At 40.2% G+C, this 23,562-nt stretch overlaps 1 protein-coding gene across 3 annotated transcripts in view; it reads right to left on the minus strand.

The window, feature by feature from the left end:
* Window positions 1–23,562, minus strand: part of ESF1 (ESF1 nucleolar pre-rRNA processing protein homolog) — a 30,003-nt gene that overhangs the window by 4,543 nt on the left and 1,898 nt on the right. For 2 of the 3 annotated variants that reach the window (XM_083495575.1, XM_083495577.1), the window contains exons 2-11: window positions 21,817–22,459; window positions 19,527–19,930; window positions 18,662–18,775; window positions 17,849–17,949; window positions 15,522–15,674; window positions 13,751–13,859; window positions 11,815–11,953; window positions 8,394–8,555; window positions 3,906–4,027; window positions 1,250–1,340 (exon numbers count right to left, since the gene is read on the minus strand). In XM_083495575.1, coding sequence (XP_083351701.1) covers window positions 1,250–1,340; window positions 3,906–4,027; window positions 8,394–8,555; window positions 11,815–11,953; window positions 13,751–13,859; window positions 15,522–15,674; window positions 17,849–17,949; window positions 18,662–18,775; window positions 19,527–19,930; window positions 21,817–22,426 — 2,005 coding nt within the window. In that variant the 5' untranslated portion in view covers window positions 22,427–22,459. The remainder of the gene's footprint in view (window positions 1–1,249; window positions 1,341–3,905; window positions 4,028–8,393; window positions 8,556–11,814; window positions 11,954–13,750; window positions 13,860–15,521; window positions 15,675–17,848; window positions 17,950–18,661; window positions 18,776–19,526; window positions 19,931–21,816; window positions 22,460–23,562) is intronic. The other variant, XM_083495576.1, reaches the window with a different exon arrangement.

Here is a 23,562-nt window from a genome sequence, read left to right on the forward strand (position 1 = left end):
AGGGGTGGGGTCTTTAGAAGAGAGGTGGACTAGGAGGTATTTCCCATATTGCCATTATATCATGCGCTATTTTTACAAAGCAGAAGTCAAAATCCCATAACCCAGCTCGCTCGACAGAAGACACATAAGTAGGCTAACAGGTGGGAGCTGATCAAATCATAAAGGAAACTCCAAGCAACACATTTTAGCCGTGGGCGTGGGGGAGAGAAGCCATTTTACTCACTAAGGAAAATTATACTGAATTTTGATGCTAGGGTGGGAGAAATATTGGGGCTCTCCTTGTGTGATGTTTTAGCTTCCTAAAAATAGTATTTTACCAGTTTGCCAGATGACCTGGAGGCTACATTCTTCCCTAACATCTCCCCTTCAAAAGAACTAAAATTCTCCCACTACTGGCAAATGACAACTACTCAGTGTTCCTGCTCCTCCCATCCTGGTGATATTCCTTCTCTCATGCTTCACTGGGCAGCCACTCTAGCAGGACACATTACAAAGGAAGTAGCTTCTAAGTATTATTTTTGTTTGTACATGTCCTACTAATGCTGCCTGACTCTCAAGGATTTCCTCTGCCTAGTTTCTCTAGCTCTTCTCAGTTTAGAATTTCCTATAAATGCCTCGATTTCTTAACCACCACCTAAGCAAAAATACAACCCATCCACTGATCGTTTTAGTTGCTCTTTCCTATAACTTTTTCTGTTTTCAATATTCTTTCTGACACCAAAAGTGTGGCAAAAACTTATTATATATAGTGGTACGTCTGGTTAAGAACTTAATTCGTTCTGGAGGTCCGTTCTTAACCTGAAACTGTTCTTAACCTGAGGTACTACTTTAGCTAATGGGGTCTCCCACTGCTGCTGCGCCGCCGGCATGCGATTTCTGTTCTCATCCTGAAGCAAAGTTCCTAACCCGAGGTACTATTTCTGGGTTAGTGGAGTCTGTAACCTGACGCGTCTGTAACCTGAAGCATCTGTAACCCGAGGTACCACAGTACTGGAAAATGCATTTGCCACTTTTTCCCCATGACATGCTGATCTGACATTCTAAAATGAACCAAAAGTATTCTGCTGCATAGTTGCAATCCATTTAGAGCCTCATCAGCAAGCATGGTTAGATTCCTAAGGGTTCATCATCACATCTTATGACTGAAGGATCTTTAGGAGCCTTTGGAAAGGGAATTTGTCAACATTTCTATGAAAATCTTAGTACGTGATATCTACTTGACCACCTTTCACAATAAATGACATCTAACCTGCTTTCCCAAGTTCCTCAGCAAAGTATGGGTCGTTCAAATCAACATCAGATGGGCATTCATCTTCCGTTAGTGTTTCGTCAGCAGCCGCCTGAAACAAAACACATTGCATTTCAGTTACTAAACACCAGCAGTGCATTAGTAATACAAGTAAATATAATATACAAACACAAAGTTTCCAAATAAAAGTTTCAAGGAGTAACCTCAGGGTGGATATTTGCAACACAGGAGGAAAGTGATTTAAGATGGCTGCTTTCACCGAAATCAAAGCCACTATAGGACTGTAGGCATCAATATGGGCTTCATTAACGATTACATGAACACATACACAAATTTCAATGCTTTATTAACTTTTGGGTGATTGGTATCATGGAGAATAGCTCTTTCTCCCTTCCTCAGAACCCTTCAACTGTGAGCAGCTGCCGTGCATTAGACAAGCAACTACAGTGGTACCTCTGGTTACGTACTTAATTCGTTCCGGAGGTCCGTTCTTAACCTGAAACTGTTCTTAACCTGAAGACCACTTTAGCTAATGGGGCCTCCCGCTGCTGCCGCGCAATTTCTGTTCTCATCCTGAAGCAAAGTTCTTAACCTGAGGTACTATTTCTGGGTTAGCAGAGTCTGTAACCTGAAGCGGATGTAACCTGAAGCATATGTAACCCGAGGTACCACTGTAATGTGTTTGCAAGAACACATCTATCTTTCAGCTGTCTCATACAAGAGGTACCATTTGTTACAAACCTTCTCCTAGTGATCAACAATTGTTCCTAAACAAATAGCACCCGCTGTACCTTTCTGCATAGAAGCCACTGCTAGCTGGATAGAGCTGGAAGGTAAGTATTACCAAAGCCGGGACCTTCAGCAATATTTCCCTGCAGAAAGCATTTGTAGCAGAAGTCTTATTTGCCCTCCAGATGTTGCTGAACTACAACTCCAAACAGCCCAGCAAGCATGGCTAATAGTTCAGCAACATCTGGAAGGGCAAAGATTCCCAGACCACTCTTTAGAGACATACATCATTTGACTTACGTTTAGGATAATTACGAAAAGAATATATGGAAGAGTAAAGCAATACAGTGCAGTGGGTGTGTTATCAAGTGTAGATATGAGAAATTCGGGTGCAATTTCACACTTGATCTTAAAGGAAATCACAATCTCTTAGCCTAACCTCTCTTCCAAGATAAGTTATGAGGATAATATGATGCAATCTCTCTATAATGCCTTGTTCTTCCTTGCAGGAAGTGCAGGTTATTAATGCGATAAAGCAAATAATTAGGATTCAATGAGGCAAACAAGAAAAAGAATCAATGAACCAATCAATGAATCAATGAATGAAGACATTGAACCCAAGGTCATAACCATGTGAGCAATGTCTTGGGCAAATGCTACATTTTCAACAATCACTGATCCAACACAGAAACATCTTACCAAAAAATAACCTATTAGAATTGTGAGATCAGCATCTCCAGAATAAATGTACTCCGAAGCACAGTTGTCTGTTCAACAGAATTCCTTGGCTGACATATTCAGAAATAATGGACATCCATATGGAGTCAACACTCTCAGAGTAATAAAAGGCCAGCCTCAAAATTAAGCAATGCCTGGCACCCCTCTTGTTGACTTTAGAGGAACAATGAAGAAAAGTCTATCATCATGGGGACACTGCCATTAGTTTTCCAAAAGAAACCCAAAATGTATATTTCTTTGAAGACTTTCCCAGCGTTAGAGATACGCTTTTAAAATTCTGCAGGCAAAATTTGCTCACCACTTAAGACTTTGGACAAAGCTACAATTCTCATCCAAGGCTTGGCAGCTCCAACATGACATTTCAGCAAGAATGACCATTCCCTTTAGCAATGCAGAACTTATCAAGGACACAGGATCAAAGGAGGATTTTCTGGATAGGCTAATACACTTATTTTCCTTTAATCACAACTTTTAAAAAAAAATAAATCCCATGGCTGCCAAAGGCAATGAAAAGCGCTCAGGCCTGTTATGACTTAGTGCTACCTTGATCAATCACTTGCCTACTCTCAAGCTTTCTGTTAAAGCACTTTGAGAATAATGTATCTAAGAGGAATAGAACACAAGTTGTAAAGCTGTGTTCCAGGGAACTCATGGTTCCTTTGAGGCTTTTATCAGGGGTTCCTCAGCAACAGTGGGAAAGATTCCACATGAACCTGCCAGTACAGCAAGACAGCACCAGACCCTCTCCTCAACATGCCTGCCTCCGCTAGCTGAGATGTAGTGAATGGCAACGGAGCTGAGCCTTTTCAGCGATGCCAACCTGCTTGTGAAATGCCCTCTCTGAGAGGCTCACACTGAGTTGAACTGGCATATAAGTTTGCTTTTTAAGCTGCTGCTTTTACTTTTGTTATTTTATAACATTAGTTTTTGCTGTAAAATGTCTGCAGCTGCTCTGGAAATCATTTTTCGAAGGGTATGATAGAACAATTATAAATTAATTAATATCAAGTTTCTCTGAAGATAACATTGCATCCACTGTTACTAATCTCCTCTTGCCATGAGCAGCCCCAAGGGTGTGCTGGCTTTCCAAGCTATACATGCAGGCATTCCTTGACAGATGAGTCACCCTGGAAAAGGGTTCCCCTAAACAAAGTAAATTTGTAGGACACTTGATTAAAGTCTTTACTACCTTCTGCTTTTTCTTCAGTTTCCTTTTCTCTTTCTTCTTATCCAGAAACTGTTCCCATGGTGTCAGCGCATCCTTCCCTTCCAACTTGTTTCTTACCATTTCTTCAGCGCTTTCTTTAAGTCCTGCGGTCAACCAGAAAAATACATGTAGCCAAGTTAGCTCAATACCTGTATCTGAAAATCTGGAGGCAGATAAACATCACACCCGCATGAAGCTACTGTCCGAATAGCAAATCAGAAAATACTACTGGTGAACCAACTGAGGGATTAGAGAGAAGGGGCTTCATTCTTACTTAGCGGCAATGTCTCAGTGGGTAGTGACAAGCAACATTTCTCTGTCTCTCCAGGACGTTCCTTTGTGGAATTCTGCAAAATGCCATCTCAGCACCTTATCTATTCTATCTAGCTTTCTGTCTAGATATATATATGTGTGTGTGTGTGTGTGTGGTGCCATTATGAAAGGCTGGAGTCTCTAATATGGAGTTAACACCTAGTGTGACACTTTCTCCCTCCCCCAGTTCTAGCAGTTTTTGTACTGTAGAAAAATGGACAATGAATATGGCAAGGACAGGGGCATCCCTAACAACTGAGATGGAGCTTTTCTTGTCCTCCATCAATAGTCTTGAAGTGCTCCTGGATGTGCAGTTGAATCTGGAAGCTCCAACTGCAAGTGTAGCCAAGATTGGCCTTCCTCTACTCCAGCTGGGAAGAACTGCAATCCTTTTTGCTTGTTCGAGATCTAGAAATTGTGATTCACATTATATTTCATTTCAAGGCCAGCTGGTTGGCTCTACTTGGGGCTGTGCTCAGAAACTGTGGAAGCCCACTTCTGATTGGCTTGGCAAAAATGCAAGTGCTCTAGATAAGAGACTAACAACATGAAAAATACAGTTAGGTAAAAACAGCAAAAAATCCACATAAGGGTGGATGGCACCCTTCATAAGGGTGCCATAAGGGTGATGATAGTGTTCCATACTAATTTTTTTCTTGAAAAATGCTCTGCCACCCAAAAAGTTTGAGAAACCATGGCTCTGGAGACTGCACTGATGGACACCTACCCCTTGTCATCCAGGCACAAATTAAAGAGCTGCTCTTGACAGTTACCAACAGATCTATATGCAGGCTGCTAAAATTATTTAATCTGCTTTGTTGTTTTTAATTTATCCATTTGCTTGATGGTGCTTTAGTATGCATTTATCACACTTTGAAGGTTAGGTCTATTTGTTTATTATACTTTTGCAGTTACTTGGGCTAGACTGGACAATAGATAAATGAGAGACAGAAGGCTTCTGGTATAACAGGAAATCCAAGATTCAAAGCACTAATTCAGTTATTTAAGAATTAGTTTAGAAAAATCAGAGAAATTTAAATAAAGTGGCTATTACTAAAATCAAGTGCAAATTAGTCAGAATAGATAGGCAGACAGAATTTATCAAGTTCTTCGTATATTAATTTTCATTAGCAGCTGCAAGAACAGAAAGATCAAAAGAAGATGATGTTGCTATCGTCTACCAGTGTATACTCCCAGAGGGAGCTGAAATCATCAGCCCACTAACTTAAGATTGTCATCTCTCTAGTTCCCTTTCGTCATCTTTGTGCACAAGAAGAAATCTTTAAGGGTAGCATTCCCAGACCTGTCAACAGCTAGAAAAAGTTGCATATCATATTGAAATGTTTGATTGAAAGAAACATCCTCTTCCCCCAGCCCCATCCAATGACGACTTCATAAGGCCCAAAAGCCAAAAAACCCACATCCCATGGGAAAGCATACTACTTGAGTTACAAGAGACTAGAAAAGAGCATAAATCAATTTCTTCTAAAATTCAAGTTACCTATCATTAAATGTATTATCTTCTACACACACTCTTGGGCTTTCTTGTCCAGCTTCCTGCAAGCCCCTTGTACCCCTGAGAATCTGCTCCCGAAGGCTGAGCGCCTCCAAAATGAAGAGCTGAAGCTGGTAGTGTGTAGCAACTTTCAATCCAAGAGTGCACTATTTTACATTTACACACATGCACACTCTGTTTGGACATAATGCCAAACCATGGTTTGATACTAAACATAGTTTAGTGCAAACCAGTTTGCTGTTACACCTGAACTGACAAACTATGGTTTGCAATGACCCTGCAAACCAAGACTTCAAACCAGCAAGGTTTGGTGTTACATATGAACCAACACACACAGTTCTTTATAATGGCCATTAAACAGAGGGCCAGATCTCCATTTCTAAGGTTTAGCTTAGAAACAAGTAATTTTTTTAAAATGTTAAAAGAGGTTCGAAGAGATCATTTACCCACAAATGATGGAACTGCATGCACAGCCAAAACTTTCTTTTCCAGGTTTAACTGCTACAGCTACAATTCCTGTTTTTCTAAACAGAACCTTAAACGCGGCGTGTCGTGATGCGCTAGCAGTGTAATGCTTTTTCCAGCACAGGGAAAAATAATAATTCTGTCATCCAGGAGGACACACTGCCTTTTCACCTAAGACCAAAACTATCATGTCCCTTTAATTATATTTTTTACTGAATGGACATGATGGGAGAAAGAGCTCCGTTGAGATCATGTACTATCCCTATATAAGACATATTCTGGCAACTGCAAATATACTAAAATATTATTGTTGTTATTATTATTAGCAGTACTAATGTTATTAGTAGTAATAATATTTCCCACCCTTCATCATATGGTCCCACAGAAGGTTACAACCATTTTTTAAATGCAGTATCAAAATCAGCTAAAAGAAATTACAGCCAAGAGAATGAAGTGGCTCCCATAAGAAGATATCCGAGATGTCAAAGGCCAGGGGAAAGATAGCTCTTAATAATTTTGGAAACAGTCTGATATGTTTGTTCATGTGAGATATATGCAAATAGTGGTTTTTTAAAAATGTACTATTGTGATCTTTATCACCTTGCTGTGGTTGTTTTATTGAGTGTCTACTACCCAGAATGAGATCGCTGGATTGACGGACAGATATAAATACTTCAAATGAAAATAAATAAACTGAATGAGTTTTCCAGATTTCTTAATCAACTGCCTAGAAAATGAAATCAATTGCTCCATCTGGAAAAGTTGGAGTGGAAGGAACAGCCTTTTCATGAAACCAGAAAGGGATTGAACTTCCTCCACAGATTAGATTGTCTTAGAAACAGCCAGCCTAATAACTTTCCAAGAACAAATGTAATTGTCTAAGGTGTGACAATATACAAAGCGTAAGCAATAAAATGAGCTGTTTAGAGCAAACAGAACATATACTTAGAGGCTGAAGGAGGCACAATATATCCCTACGTTCATCGATTTAAAAATGCACACATACAGTCACAAAACTTTCTTATTTAATACTTAATACTGAAAATTCAGTGGAACTGTTGAAGATAATGAACTGCAGAGCTTCCCCACGGCAAACCACCACTGCAGAGAAGCACACTGTGGACCATGTTTTCATGGTTTGTGAGCCACTGCAAAGACAGAAATACCTTTGATGAAGGGTAAGATATAAATCTCTTAATAAATAAACAAGAACAGAACCCAGACATGGAGTGTGGAGAACTAACAGGCACTGTTCATTCCCCTTCCTTCTTTTTCTCCACATGAGACTGGCTGTGAAAGTCCTTGTGTTAAGACGTTCCCAACTCACATGGAAACTGCCCTTGTCTAAAAACCAGTTTCGACAGATGCCACAGAGTGGCTGCTTCATAATGCAAGCCATTTATTGCATTAGCATCCCATAGGATTTGGAGACTGGAGAGGACAGACCGGGGGGGCGGGGGGGAGCAGGGCAGGCGGGGAGAACAAGGAGATTTTATTCACCCTGTTGCAAACTTTCTGCCTGGAGGTTTGCAGAGGGACCTTTCTTCATTTCAATTTGCAGTGTAAGAACACCGTACTTTTTAGAAGCAACAGTCAAAAGAGAGCAGCTGAAAGTGACCTGTGCATGGTTTTCAATCAGAAGACATGGATTAAGATTGGGTGTGCATGCTACACTCAGGACTCAACTCCTACCTTCAACAGGGGTGGAGTGACGAATACTAAGGAGGTAGAAGAAGCAAAGGGCTGCATTTGTATGTGGAGACATTTGGCAGCTGCCATTTTGAAAAATGAAACACCATCGTGCCTCCATGGCAACTCTCTCCCATTTGCATATTAAAGGCACAAAGCCCCACTTTGGGTCATAGCTGGCAACTCCATCTTTCTTGTGGGGTGGGGGAAACCTCAAGGCCACAAATATAATAGTCAAGGAGTATTTTTCAGCAGCTCACCAAACCCTAATATTATTTCCCCTAAACAGTGGTTCGAAGCTCAGCCAAAAATAAGCCCCAAAAGACAGAGAAAAAGAGTGAAAGAAATGTTAGCTTTGAAAAAATATTTCAGTACCTTTTGAAAGAGTAACTTGGAACTTACATATTTCTATTGCTGAATTTAAGCTGATCAGTATTAAAAAAGAGAAAGGGGATTAAAGAACACTGCAAATAGTATAAGCCATCTACCTGGAACCCATTTTATTTCCATTTCCATATCAGTTTCTTGATGTTTCTTTTCTTTTTCCTGGATACTCCTAAGTAGTTCTCTGTACTTTGCTATTTGCTCTTCATCATCTTTGGAGTGTTGCTTATGTTTATCACTGTCTGTTGTGTGCTTTACACCAAAATCTTTAAAAGAAAAGAGAAAAAGAGGAACTTCCAATAAATAGGTATAGAAGTCTAAAAAGGAGAGACGGCTCATCTTAAGCATAATACACCAGGGATGTGGAATCTGAGGCCTTCCAGATGTTGTTGGACTCCAATTTCCATCAACCCCAGCCAGAATGGTCAGGGATGATAGATGATGTAGTTCGTCAACATCTGGAGAGCCACAGGTTCCCCAGCCATAGTCTGTACTGACAGAATGGCTCTTCCGGATTTTATACTGGGACTTTTTGCACGCAGAGCATACCATATCACTGAGCTACTGTCAATTATCCTGAATTTAAATAGGTATTGTATTTGGAAATGAATGGTAGTCAGAAACGCTTTTCACCAGCTCCACCTTGTGGAAAGCTAACACAGATTTTCCTCAATAATTGCATTCTTAAATTTAACCAAAATTCAGTTTATCCTTTGGAAAAAAAATATTTATAAAGCACAGCAAACCAAGATGAAATGGAATGACTGCATAAACATCTTAATAAATATATAGAAGAGAGTAAGAAGCACAGAATATTCTTCTCATCTGATCACACTTTTTACATTTCTATTCTAACAGCTGAAATTCATTTTCCCCCGTTTGTGCTTAATGCCACAATAAACACACTGGCTAGAATTCTGTCATGTACCCAGTAAATCAATGAATAAAACATCAGGATCATGTTAAGGAAATGGCTGTGTATTTTTCTATTAAAAGCTTCTTTCTGAAAACATAATTAAATTCAAGAACTTTCCAAACTGGAAATACACCAAAAAGTCTTTGGTCTGGTGACACAGCTTAAACCACCTTTTTAAACTACAGTGTACTTTCATGTAGCCTGGAGATCACAATGAATACATAATGCAATAAAAATAAGACATTTTCTGGAGCAATAATCAACAATAGTAGATTAAAAGTATTCTTTCTGCATTGTGATGTAGCTGTGATAAATTGTACGGAATAAATAGAAAACGGAAGTATTGCTGGCTTATATGTTCACTGAGTAACTGGGATGTTACTCTATCAGTTTCCAAGTGATATCCCATTTGCTTGTTTATTTCATGCGTGCACACACTCCACATAATACAATTAGTTCCCTCTGTATACCATATAGATCAGTACATCAAAAACTCACTGAAACAACTGGGGGGGGGGAAATATATGGGAATATCAAAGTCCCATTACAATGCTTAAAAAAGTTATATGGGCAATCAAACTAAGTACCTTTCAGCTATATTTTGGGTTTCTCTGTATTAAAAATCAAAGTGACAGCCCTTTGGTGTAATGGTGTGTGCCACTGTGAAATTTTTACATGCCTGACTTCCACAGATCGTGGCATCAGTATAGATGACATAACTGGATATAAAAAGAGAACCCCATTATGGGGTACTAGTCCTTATCCTAATGTGACCTGGAAGTTATAAGTACATATTCTGCTCTCCTAACACTTCAGAATCAGAACACTAGTTCTTTGTTACCAGCAAAGATTAATTATCACCTCCTGTAGGAAAGAAGGGTTTCTACATAGACAACAGAATCTTCCTTTGAAGGTAAACTTAGGGTTCAGGAAGCATGCAAGAAAACCAATTTAGTCATTTATCCCTAGGGCCATGCCTTTTGAACGGCAAACTAGGCAAGGTAAACAAACAGCAAACAGACAGGAACTTGTAGGAAATAAACAGTGGCACACAGGAATGAAGATGTTAAAATCATCTCTTCCCCATAAGCATATATTAGCTTAGTACGTAAAAACGCCAGCTTTTCAATGGCCGGGTAGCTCAAAAGCTCAACAGGGACCTCTTTTCACTCCACACTCTCAAATATAAGCCCTATCCTTCATGGGTCCCCAGACCAAGGAATTGGTGAGAGAGACATTGGAGCCTTCCTGGTACAGAATATTGATGGGGAAAGCAGAACTGTCACAGCCCTCTGATTCCATGACTTGGGTTCCACCCTCTCCAGGGCAAGTATACCCTTCCCCGCCTTTACTTTTCATGTGGGCACTGTGGCAAATTGTCACACTCACTCACTATCTCTAGGCTGTTGATAGGGATCCTGTTACTCTTTGAAGAGTGTTGTGTGATTTGCTGCCCACTTTTATCTGTAACTTCGCAGTTTGAAAACAGCATCCATGCACGCTTGTCACTTTTATTCCAAGTAATAAATCTATCCTTATTTATTTCCTACTGCATGAACTTCTTCTAGGCATTTGGTTAAGGTTAGAAATGCATATTCATAATGGATGCATGTTTTAACTGCAGCAAAAGTCCCTAAATCTATTGGGAGTGTGCACAAGAGAACATGTGAGTGCTGGATACACATGTGGGTTCAGACACACACTTTGTAAAAATGGCAGAAGATTTAAAGTTCTCACCACACTTTCTCCATCATCCCTGAGGAAGTAGAGAAAGATGGATCACTAATGCACCAGTAAAGGACTCAAGCCTGTAAGATGCATACCAAATGTTATCCACAAATGCACACATCAGCTGGCAAGGCTCAGTCTTCACAACCCACAGAATATTAAGTTTCTCTACAACTGCACGATTTCAGGAACCCAATTCCAAGAAAGAGAAACATTTCCATGAACGGTAACACTAGCCAGAGCTGCAGCAATTCAATTGTTCCCAAGGATCAAAGAAAACATATTCCAACCACACACAAAACTCCAAAACCTTGTTTACAGAATGATGGTTAATACAAATTGTTCGGTCTCAGCCACCTGTCAAATTTGCCCCTCCAGGGGTGGGGAAATAAGGATCTGGTTCCCTATCCATGCTTAACTTGCTTGGTCCCCAGTACGTTTCTGAGCACAATTCAAAGTGTTGGTGCTGACATTTAAAGCCCTAAACAGCCTTGGCCCAGTATACCTTAAGGCGTGTCTCCACCCCCATCGTTCAGCCCGGAAACTGAGGTCCAGCTCCGAGGGCCTTCTGGTGGTTCCCCCTCACTGCGAGAAGCAAAGTTACAGGGAACCAGGCTTCTCGGTAGTGGCTCCCGCCCTGTGGAAAGCCCTCCGATCAGATGTCAAAGGAATAAACAACTATGTGACGTTTAGAATACATCTGAAGGCAGCCCTGTTTAGGGAAGTTTTTAATGACTGATGTTTTAATGTTTTTTTAATCTCCTGTTGGAAGCCGCCCAGAGTGGCTGGGTATAAGTAATAAATTATAATTATAATTATAATTATAATTATAATTATAATTATTATTAATAACAACACTGAACCTTCACAAATGCAAGTACCTTGCTGTTCTTCCTCCTCTTCCTCACTTGATGAAGCCAAGTATGCTTGGAAGTCCATGTCCAGAAGTTCATCTTTTTTAAATGTTCGGCTGAGGGAAGTCACTCTCTCATGATCTGTCTCATCCCACGTGATGTCTACCTTAAGACGGAAAAAATATTGTGCTTTACCTTCAAGTCGCACACGTGTATGCATATACATATAAAGACTGGCTTAAAACAAACTCAATCCTCATGCTAGACCACAACAAAGACTCAACCTTCTTATTCAGAATTAAAATTTATGGCTGTCAGCATTTCTTGCTGCACTCTGAAGGGATTTCAGAACAGCCCCATTCCCCAGTATGTCCACGATTTTACACAAGTGAAAAGCGGCAGTGACGAGACTGGGGAGAAAAGAAAATATGTAAAGACAAATGAGCAAGGGCTGGAGAGAAACCCCCAGAACTTTAGTTCCAACTGCAAATGAAATATTAAAAACTGAAGAGCTAGTGGTTTCTAAGTGTTGTTTTATGACCTGGTCAGCACTCCGTGCATGGATTAAGTGTTTACTGCCTTGCCAAAGAAACTTCCTTTGAAAGAAAGAAGAAGTAATTTGAATTCTAAAAATATATTTTATTCTTGGATATTGTCCTGATTGGCAGTAGTGGTGGACACTATCATTATCACCATCATCCTGTCCTACGGTTTTAGCAGGGTGTAGAGTAGGGCTCAGTTTACTACTTTTGCATTTATTCACATGGTTCCTGCTAGAGTGTCTAAATTCCTGACACAGTCCTGTTTAAATTCAGAGACCGTCTATGCTATTCTTTTCATGTATTGCATTTGAAGTCCTTTATGCCAGTACCAGAACTTATTATGTTGATATATTGGTATTTCTTGTTTGACATGTTCCCTGTTCAGAGTTAAGAGTTACTTATGTTTTTGTTCAATTATACTGGAATGCAGTGGTTTATGGAAATACACAGCAAATACCATAAACCACAGGAGACGGGGTGAAAACAGGGTCATAAAACATGAAATGGGTATATCAGAGGTGAAGCAAAAGATGTATTCTCATGCTATTTGGTATATGTAAAATGAAGTTTAGAAGTGAGATTTCTCTCCTAGAATGTTCTGGTTGATTGTGAAACAAAACAGATCACTTTTAAGTCAACACAGAATCCATTAGGCTCTGTGATTTTAGCAACAGCCAATGTGGCAACAGGGTTAGAGCACTGGACTTAAGAGTCTGAGTTCCTAACCCTGAGCTCCTAACATACAAATGCAATTGTATTCAGAACATGCTTTGCAACACGCATCAGCTATGTGTCACCTTTGTTCCAGGATTTACAAAATTTCAAATGCAAACTTTCCAACAATGAAAGGTATTTTTTCCCACTTGTACTACACATACAATTTTAAATATATATATGTGGAGACTGATGTGTGCAACAAATGATTGGTTACAAAGAGAGAAAAACAGAGTGCTTAGAAAAAATGACTCTGTAAACAAATTTACACAAATTCTTTGAAAAAAAATGTCTGTATCCATTTTTTTCCTGAAGTGGAAGAACATGTTAATCAGATGTTTAAAAGATGTGACTAACGTGTTTGGAGTAATACGAATTCAACAGGCACATTAAAAACAGCTAGCACAAGAGAAAAAAAGGCTATACAGAATGTATTTTAAGCTTTTTTAAAAGAAAACTCCCAATCAACACTGCCAAAAGCACACACACACACCGAGCAAGGTCATGAACCCACAGAAATCCAGTGCACAAGTCCCCAGGAAGATAATACATGAGAACTCCACGTTTGATAACTGCATCAACACAAAATGGATCATTCCTGCCTTTCTATCTACAGTGTGATCACTGCTGTATTTACAATCTTTACAAATTAAGAACTCGGAAAACTAAACAAGTTCCAAAGGGATACAAAAACACTGTTAAGGTACCTTTGAAGTCGACACAGCAGCAGATGTGAAGTACTTTGGTTTATAAGAGTCCACTTCTGAGGCCACATCCTTTGGCTCGTCATCAAATGTCACATCATCTGGAATGAATCTTAAAAGCCAAAAAGAAAAGGAATTGTTATTAAAACAGATACAAGGAGGCTTCAAAGGAACAAATGTTGATAGGCCCAGCCTCTCTCTTAATTAGTATTAGCTGTTATTAGATATATTAGAAAACAGTTGTTGTTCAGTCCATGGTTTGGGTGAAGAGGTCAGACAAGAGTGTTACATTTCACTCAGCACAGGGAATGTCTGGTCAGCTCCAGTTTAACCCCACTGAAAAAATGGTGACACCCCAATTACTGTTGCTGAAGGGGAGGAACCTGTAACTCACAAGGCCTCGAAGGGTAGGAAGCCAGCAAAGAGGCAATAGCTTAGTGGAAGAGAACAGATGTTGGATGTGAAAAATCCCAAATTCAATCCCCGGGACCTCCAGACTCTTGGGAAGCAGAGCTGGAAAAGACCTGTCAATGAGACCCTGGAGGCACACGGCCAGACAGAATAGCAGACTATACAGTGGTGCCTCGCAAGACGGAAAACCCGCTAGACGAAAGGGTTTTCCGTTTTTGAGCTATTCGCAAGACGATTTTCCCTATGGGCTTGCTTTGCAAGATGAAAACGTCTTGCGAGTGTTCCGATTTTTCCCCGCTTCCCCCCTTTTTCTAAGCCGCTAATCCGCTAATAGCCTTTTAGCCGCTAATCCGCTAATCCTTTAATAGCCACTAAGCCTTTAATAGCCGCTAAACCGCTAATAGCGTTAATCCGCTAAGCCACTAATAGGGTTGCTTCGCAAGACGAAAAAACCGCTAGACGAAGAGACTCGCAGAATGGATTAATTTCGTCTTGCGAAGCACCACTGTACTGAGTTACAACAGACCATTGGTGTGACTCTTTTTAAAAGATAGCTAAGTATGTTTAAGGTGAAGTTCAGTTTATTTTATTTATTAGTTAACTTTATATATCACCCTTCATCCAAGGATCACAGGGTGGTAGCTGTACTGCTGGTTAAATGTTTAATGATTATTGTATTTGTTTAAAAACCAATTAAAATTTGTATTTAAAAAAGGATCACAGGGTAGTTTACAGTATAAAAACTACAAAAATACCTAAAATAACAAACAAAACCATAGCTCCACCTCTCTGCAGTTGTCACAGAAAGGACCAGTTATCATCATCAGCACTGAGAGTTGTGAATTAACCATCCTCTGGTCAAACTGTTCAGCATTTCAGTCGCTTTCAAAGCAATTACTCTCCCCGATATCCAGTAAAACATCACCAACTCCAGTGATGAGTGTGAGAAACTTAGGAGGGACATACTTCATGGCTCTCTGCTTATAGCATTGACACTGACAGTGAAGGAGCATGACACTCTAAAAACGTAAATTCAATTTGGGATGCAACATTAAAACACAACTTTAACTGTGTTAAAAAGCACCCTAATATTCAAAAGATGCAAGCCACAGTCTGGTGTGGGAAAGGTAGCTTCAGTGCTTTAAAACAAGATATAAGGGAGTCAGAGTGTGTCAGGCATTTGAATGTTTCAGCTGGAATTGAGAAATCTGGGTTCAGATTCAGCTTGGCCATAAAACCACTGGGATGCTAGGAAAAAGTTAACAACTTCTGCCTCAGGAACCCTCTCTCAAAAAGAGTAATAATAACAATTAACAATCTTCACGAAGCTGACACAGGAGGAAAAGAAAACCCTCCACAATACCTCAGGTCCACGAAAGAACAACTGCTTTCAAATTCCAATCCATCACATTCTTCATAAATTTTGTTGGCTGTTTCGGGAGTGTCACACTCTACAACCGCATAGAAATACTTCAGTCGCTTGAACTGATAGTCTCTCAGTTTTTCCTTATAAATGCTTTAAAGGAGAGAGAGAGAGAAATCAAGTAAGGCTAAAAAAATGAAGGAACAATGAAGCAATTATACTGCAATCCAGTTCTCACAGCTGTGTGGCATAAGAGTGTACAACAACATATGAAACTCTTCATGATTATGACCAAATATCAGACACTAGTGCCACAATGAGCTAGCAAGGTATTTTGTATCTTAGACCCTAGGAATATGTTCTGATGTACTTTAGAATCCGAGTTCCTTCACAACTATGGATACTCCAGAGCAGCCTTCACTAGCCTGGTGCCTCCTGATATTGTTGGACTCCCACCAGTCCCAGCCAGCATGGGAAATGGTCAGGGATGATGGGAATTAGAATTCAGTAATATCTGGAGGGCACCAGGTTGGGCAAAGTTACTCGAAAGCAGGCTTCCACAAACTCGGCCCTCCAGATGTTTTGAGACTACAATTCCCATCATCCCTGACCACTGGTCCTGCTAGCTAGGGATCATGGGAGTTGCAGGCCAAAAACATCTGGAGGGCAGAGTTTGAGGAAGCCTGCTCTAGAGTCATGTGCTAGGATATAGTTACTTTTGCTGTACCCAAGGGATTGCATTCACACATAAATGGTTGTTCCATTTTTTCCTTTGAACAGCAGCTCTCATGCTATATCTCTTGAAACTCCCTTGATTTGCAAAAGCATCTTGCTTTGTGGCATCAGGAGCTTTCGTTTGAGACAAAGAAGTTCAAAGGTACTCTGAACACAGTGAACTATTGGTGAAAAACTTTGAATCCCGTCCCCCGTTTGCCAATCCCTCCTAATGAATAGTTACCCATGGTAAGAAATCAATGCATAAGTGACCCTATGCAGAAGTGAGTATGATCTTAAATTCAGGAACTTAGCGCTAATACAGCCTTCTTCAGCCTTGGATCCCTGGATATTGTTGAACTACAACTCTCATTAATCCCTGATGGCTAGGCTGGATGGGAATGATGGAAGTTGTTAAGTCCAGCAACATCTGAGGAACCAAGACTGAAGCCTTCTGGGCTAAAAGAACTGAAAAAAAGAAAAAGAAAAATGAACATGCAATAGTTTAGGTCTCCCCATACAATTCTACCGGCCATTGTTTATAGAGAAAGCCAGATATATCTCTGCTATAAGAAACATGTGCATTTACATCCCCTAACTTTCCCCAATTACTTATCAGCATTATTATAATATCACCGTATATCTATCTACATGGCACTTGTTCCAAGGGCCCTACGGTCTGAGAACAGAAAGCAATGAATGAACAAAAGTGGCCATGCTGTTTGTGTTCTCTGAAGCACCAAATGTGTTGAAAATGCTAAACAAAGGTAAAGCTGCATTATGGTAACAATTAAACTAGCAATTTTTTCCTTTTCAGACTTTTAGAACTGATGGCATGTCTATAGCAGCAAACTGGCAGTGTTCGCCCAGAGGGAGAAAGGTTCCATCTAGTGGTAGAAATTCATTGTGCAGTATCATGTCAATACCTGTCACTTCGATACCCCAGGGTCATTCTGCTCATCATCCACCATCACAAATGCAACATGCGGCTGTAATGTTCAAGTTGCTCAACTGGTCAGCCTTGCCTGCCTCCACAAGAAGCAAACAATGAGGCTTAGTGTTACCTGCAAACCAGATCTTGAGTTTGTTTCTCTATGCAAACCATGAGTGGAAGCCAAGGAGCAAAACAAACTTTGAGTGCCGATTCACACGTAGCACCAAGCTCAGCCTCTTGGCTTGTTTCTCCCAGATGTAAGCAAGATGTAGCAGAGTAGGAGCAACTGGGCAGTATGCACAGTGAACCATGGTTTATACCCAACCATTGCTTATTGTTACATGTGAACCAAACTAATGTTAGTTCCACTACATCCCAAATGCTTTGGTGTGAAGACAAAGTTTTTGGAATGAGATACCAATAGAAAAAAAGTATGTTAATCTAGAATCATTATGATATTGATTACTAACTTTAATCCTTCCTAGGATTTCAAAGGGGTTTATTTATTATTTAGTATATTTATTTAAAGTATATACTGCCCTTCATTTGAGGATCACAGGGCGGTTTAAAATATAAAAACACAGTACATAATACAAAAACAATAACCCTTCCCAATTTATTGGATTTCAATAGCAAAATTTTATATATATGGGAATTATTGTATGTCAGGGTTAAACACCTGTCATTCTCTGTGACATCTTCAGGAAGGCTTAATAGCTCAGTTGGACCATTCACTTCCTCCTCTTTCATTCTCTCTTTCCCAAACTCTGAAGGATAGATCTAGAAACAATAAAAAGGGTGTGTGACATAATATTAAGTGGCTTGAGAACAGCTTGGGCTTAGATTTTAAATAATAAATTTCCCCATCTTTCCCTTCTGCCTTAACTATGATTTATACAATGAAATCCACTACTCACATTGCGCTATGAATAGGTCTTTATGCATGAGGCTCAATTGACATGGACAGAAGTTCATGGTAGACTGCTTTAACAGCAGAAATGTCTTAACTTTTGGTGTTCTGTTTTCATGCCTCACCAGTATACATTTTCCACAGAGTTCTATACTAAAGGATTCCTTATGGATTCCAGAGGGGGAGGGATTGCATTTACTGTCCAGTTAAAAGAGCATTCAGTGAACCTAACTGTGCTGCAGAATTGTAATCTTACTCTAATATAGGAGTGGCAAACTTATAGACCTCCTGCTGTGGTTGGAATTCAAAGTCCCATCAGCCTCAGCCAACATGGGCAGTAGTGAGAGATAATAGGAGTTGTAGTCTAGTAACATACGGAGGGCCACAGTTTTTACACCTCTTCCCACACCTTCAGCGCAAGTCTAACCAAGTATTTCAACTGAAACACCACAATTTACAATTTCTCCATGACAACCCATGCTAGTCTCACAGTTGCAACTATTTGCAAAAAGATAGGTGGATTCCTTCGCACTTCCCCAAATATGCATTATTTGCACGCTGCTGTTGAAAACAAGTGCTTACCTTTACAGAAAAGATAAAACCACCTTTAGGTGTAAATGAATTAAGTAAAGCCAGTAGGTCCTTAGCTTTCAGTCGATCCCAGTCCATGTTGCAAACTGCCAATCTACGTGTGATCTGTGTGTAAGAAAATAATTTCACAACAGCTGCCTAGACCTTTAAGGTAACACAACAGACTGCATATATCACCCTAAGTAAACAAAAATGCAGTTATGAAATTGGATTTGTGCACAAAGAGGACTCACAGTAGAGTATGAGCATGGTTACAGAGCTTTCTGCCTTGGAGAAGAACCAGAAAATGTGATCAACAAATTATATATTGACTTTCCTCCTCCAGTAAAGATCATATACCTTTGGCTGGCTGTTTCTTCTTCGTATACATACATATACACATCAGGCCAGACAGACAGTTAACCATTCTTGCTTAATCCAGGGAAGGATAAGAACCCAGGACAGCAAGGATAAACTGCTAAATCCACAAAGACAAAACTAAGGGCAGAAGATACAGAACCAGAATTTCAACAGAGGTTCTGTAACTATTTTGAGTGGCTCCTGCTTTAGTTTTAACCTGGTTGACAGTTGCAAAAACTGCTGCTAGAAGCACTGAAATTTTAAATGTGTTATATAGAAATACTATAAAAACTCTTGTTCCATATATGTTAGGCCTTCCCTCCACCCCTAATGAAAAAGTGAGCTGTAAACTTGCTGGGAGTGTGGGAGGCTGCAATCCTATAAATCACTTACTTATGGACTTGCTTTTTATGAGGACTGGCCTTGAAGGAAGGCAAGAAACGAAAAACACTCTATAGAAAGAGCTACTTAAAAGATAATTATGTAGTTAGGTCTTTCAAGATTCCTTGAGCCTTACCGCATCTGCACGAGGGGCATCTTTAGCCAATTCTCCCCATCCATGTTCAACTTCAGGCTCTTTTGGATATATCTCAGCCAAATCCTCCTCCTCTTCATCATCATCAGAGCTGGTTTCTATATTGCCTTTCCCCCTTGCCAAATCTGGCCCACTGTCGCTTTCATCAATCTCACTTTCATTTCCTGTTTCTTCTTCATCTTCTGAACCACTTTCTTCTCTCATTTCTCCCTCCTCTCCCAAGGTGCTTTCCTCTTCCAGATCCCCGCTATCCTCTGACTCACTTTCCTCTTCAGTCTTTTCACTACCTTCCAATTCATCAAGATCAAAGTGCTCCACATTTTCACAAGTTTCCTTTTGCAAGCAATGTTCATTAATGTGCTTGCTGAAAGAATTATCTTCCTTTCCTAAATGAAGGAAAAGCAATACATTTAAACATACATATGTACAATATAGTATTTTCCAAATCTGAATTACGTCTAATTATCCCTCTAAAAAAAGATGGCACCTCAGACATGCAGAGTATGAAGGAGAATGGAATATTGCTAAGATTTTCAGTGGTGATTGAGATGTTCATTGACCAAATTGTAGCTTACAATAGCATGCATCTAACTATCTGGGAAACCAAATGTCCAAGACTACCTGTCAAGTGGCAAAAATAATTCTATCACACATGAAAGTGGGCAAATTCAGTAAGAAGCTGGTTTTTTAAATGTAAATATTTTTGATAGCACATTTATTTAGGGAGGAAAATAAACTACTCACTTTGGCGAAAATAGTTTTCATAACACTGTGTTTTCATGGTTTCTATTTAAAAGAGACATTCCTGGGGGGTCCATGGATGGGCTTAGGCTGGGGATCTGCAAACTAGGCGAGTGTACACACAAACGTGTGTGCGCACACACAAACCCAACACAATAAAATAAATTCTAAGCAGAAAGCTTGTGTGTTTATGTGCATTTTTCCCTGGAGGGGGTTCATAGCTTTCATCAGATTTTCAAAGGGGTCTGTCACCCAAGAAGGGTTAAGTGCCACTGCTCTAAGTCACAGGTAAGAAACCACGACATGCTGTCCTCAGCCCTTGACCTAAATTCTTGTGGGTGATGAGGGGGGGGGGAAGCTGGGTAGCAGAAACCCTGGCATAGTACCTCCCCACTGGGACGGCAGCCACTCATAATGAAGGGCTCTCTGCAACTCACTTTAGGGCTCCCAAAGCCAGCCTTTTGTCCTTGTACTGGGAGCCAAAAGTCTGGGGGACATGCAGGCTGCTGGATGGCATAAAATGAGGTATAAGCATGATGGCATAGGATCCTGTTTATAGGGATAGGCTAACCATGATGCTGTGGTACTCTGGTGGTGGAGAGATTCTAACTCTTTGCAAAAGACTGCACTACAACCAGTTCCACTGACACTTGGTGCATAGTACAGCCCTAATCACCAACTAGATTCCGCCACCTATTTCAGGAGTTGAGAATCTGAGGCCCTATAATTCCTATTAGTCCCAGCCAGCATGGCCAATCATCAGGAATACTGCAAGCTGTAGTCTAGCAACATCGAGAAGATGACAGATTCCCCATCCCAACCAATTTAAAGTACAGCTCTAGGACAGTTTTCCTCCTCAAGTTTAACATATATTACCTCCACAGAGTTTACCACTAAGTGCACTTCTTTCCAAATCATGTTTGGAAAACTTACTGATCTTCTGCGACACCACAAAAGCCATTATTGTGCTAGTTTTGGCAAAAGTAAGCAGTCTCCAATAAAAGAAGTGTTGCATGCAGAAAACAGAACCATAGAGAATTATTATTCATTTAGGCTATGCTTCTAGGCACTTACTTGGAAGTTCCATTGAAACCCACATAGGGGTTTGGATGAGCAAATCTCAGTATATTAAACCAGGAAACACGAGCCTTTTTTGCTCCTCCCTTCATGGCAGGGCATTTTATGTAAATTGGGAAACTGCAGGTACCAGTTTCAACACAAGCCAGGGTCTTAAAGTCCATTTCAAACCATGGTTTAGGACAATGGCTTGTTTCAAAGCTGAGGACCATAACTTCCCAGTTCAAATGAAATGGAAAACTATGGTTCATTAGCTACTTCCTGGTTTGACTGCTGCACTCCACAAAGGGTGAATCAAAGGGGCTTGTGTGCATAAGCAAAAGACTCATGCATATCTCAGTTTGATAAGCTGAGGTAGGATTATCCCAACTGGCTAATAAAATATTACATCCAAGAAAAACTGAGTAAGATTGAGAGACAGGTGACAAATTTCAATTAATTACATTCAACCAACCTAATTCATTTCTCTTATGGTTTACATAACTGTCTGTGCTGCTATTCTTCACTGCTTTTTCTTTTACAGTCTTCAGATTCTCAGGAAACTTTCTGCCTTGCTTGTTCTGCTTCTTTGATGCAAGTTCCTTTACTTGTTGCAATTCAATCACTTGTGTGCCTTTTACAGTCTTTTTGGACAACGATTTGCTTTTCTGGCCTTCATTTTTTAAAATACCCAGTTTTGACAATGAGGAACTTTTATCTGTCCCTTTGCTTTCTTTCCCAGAGTTACTCTCAACAGGAGACTTCTCAGATACTCTCTTTTCTTTAGTCTTGGCCTTCTCTCCCTGCGATTTCTTCTTAGTTAATTTTTGGTCAGACTCTGAAAGATCCGAATCTGAATCGGAAAGGTCATAAAAGCGTCTCAGGTCCTCTGTAGAGCTGTGTTGAACAGGCCGCCCTCGCTTATCCACAGTGTACTTCAACTTGAATTTTTTATCATGAAACATGGCCTGAAATCTTTTATCAATTTTGATTTTGCGATCTTTTTCTGGCATTTCCCAAAATCTTGGGTCTTTTGTAATGCGGGAAAACCGCTGGTCACTAATGAGCTCCTTTTTAGACTCCATTTTCACACTTTTAAAAAAGCCAAACTTGAACTACTAAAAAAAGAAAGAAAGAAAGGTTACATCCATAAAGCAGTTCTATCACAATGCATCACTCTGAAATTACTGTCAGTTTTTATTAAGGAGCAAGACAGCACCAAGCATTACAGTAGCTTCACAAGACTTACAGATTAGTAAAGTAGGAGTAGCAAACAGTGCCTTTCAGACGTTGTTGAACTCCAACTCCCATCATTACCAGCTAGTGGTCATGCTGGTTGCAGTTCATGGGAGTCCAACAGCATCTGCATGACATGGTGTTGGCTACCCCTAAGCAAAGGAAGAAAGTTATACACCAAAAGAAGCATATGGCACAATCTAGACAAACAGTGAGACCTATGCAACCTTCTTCCTCACTTTTCAAGTTCCATTAAATGTACTCTGATCTGGATAGGATCGCGGCTTTTGTGAATCTAGTGGCCTGCTCTATCTTCCCCAGAAAAAGGTGCAACTGGAGCACCAGCTATAGCTGGTGGAATCCCATCCAAAACAGGAGGTATGTACCTCTAACCTCATCAGCTTTTTTTAGTGGCTCAAAGTACTTCTGCCCTGTCTGGATCTAGTGACAGTTTGTTTGTACACAACCTGTTCATCACTGTTTTCAGGCACCAGTTCAGGACTTCCACTGCCTTCCTGGAATCTGATGCAAAAGGCAGCTGAGAGCAATATTATCAGCATACTGTTGATACTCTTTTCTGGAGATTTCGAGTATCTTACCCACAGGTTTCATGGAGAGGTGAAACAACATAGGAAACAAGCCAATGACGGAGCATAACAGTCATTCCTGGACACTATCTTCTGATATTTGCCCTCCAGGTTCAACTGGAACCAGTGCAAAATATGTTTTCTCAGAATGTCAAGAAGTACAGTGGTGCCCCGCAAGACGAATGCCTCGCAAGACAAAAAACTCGCTAGACGAAAGGGTTTTGCGGTTTTTGAGCTGCTTCGCAAGACGAATTTCCCTATGGGCTTGCTTCGCAAGACGAAAACGTCTTGTGTTTTTTGCAAGTTTGTTTCCTTTTTCTTAACACCGTTAATAGAGTTGCGACTTGACTTCGAGGAGCAACTCATAGAACGCGGTGTGGTAGCCTTTTTTGAGGTTT

The sequence above is a fragment of the Podarcis liolepis genome, assembly GCF_965112155.1.
Source record: "Podarcis liolepis genome assembly, chromosome: 3".
NCBI lineage: Eukaryota > Metazoa > Chordata > Lepidosauria > Squamata > Lacertidae > Podarcis > Podarcis liolepis.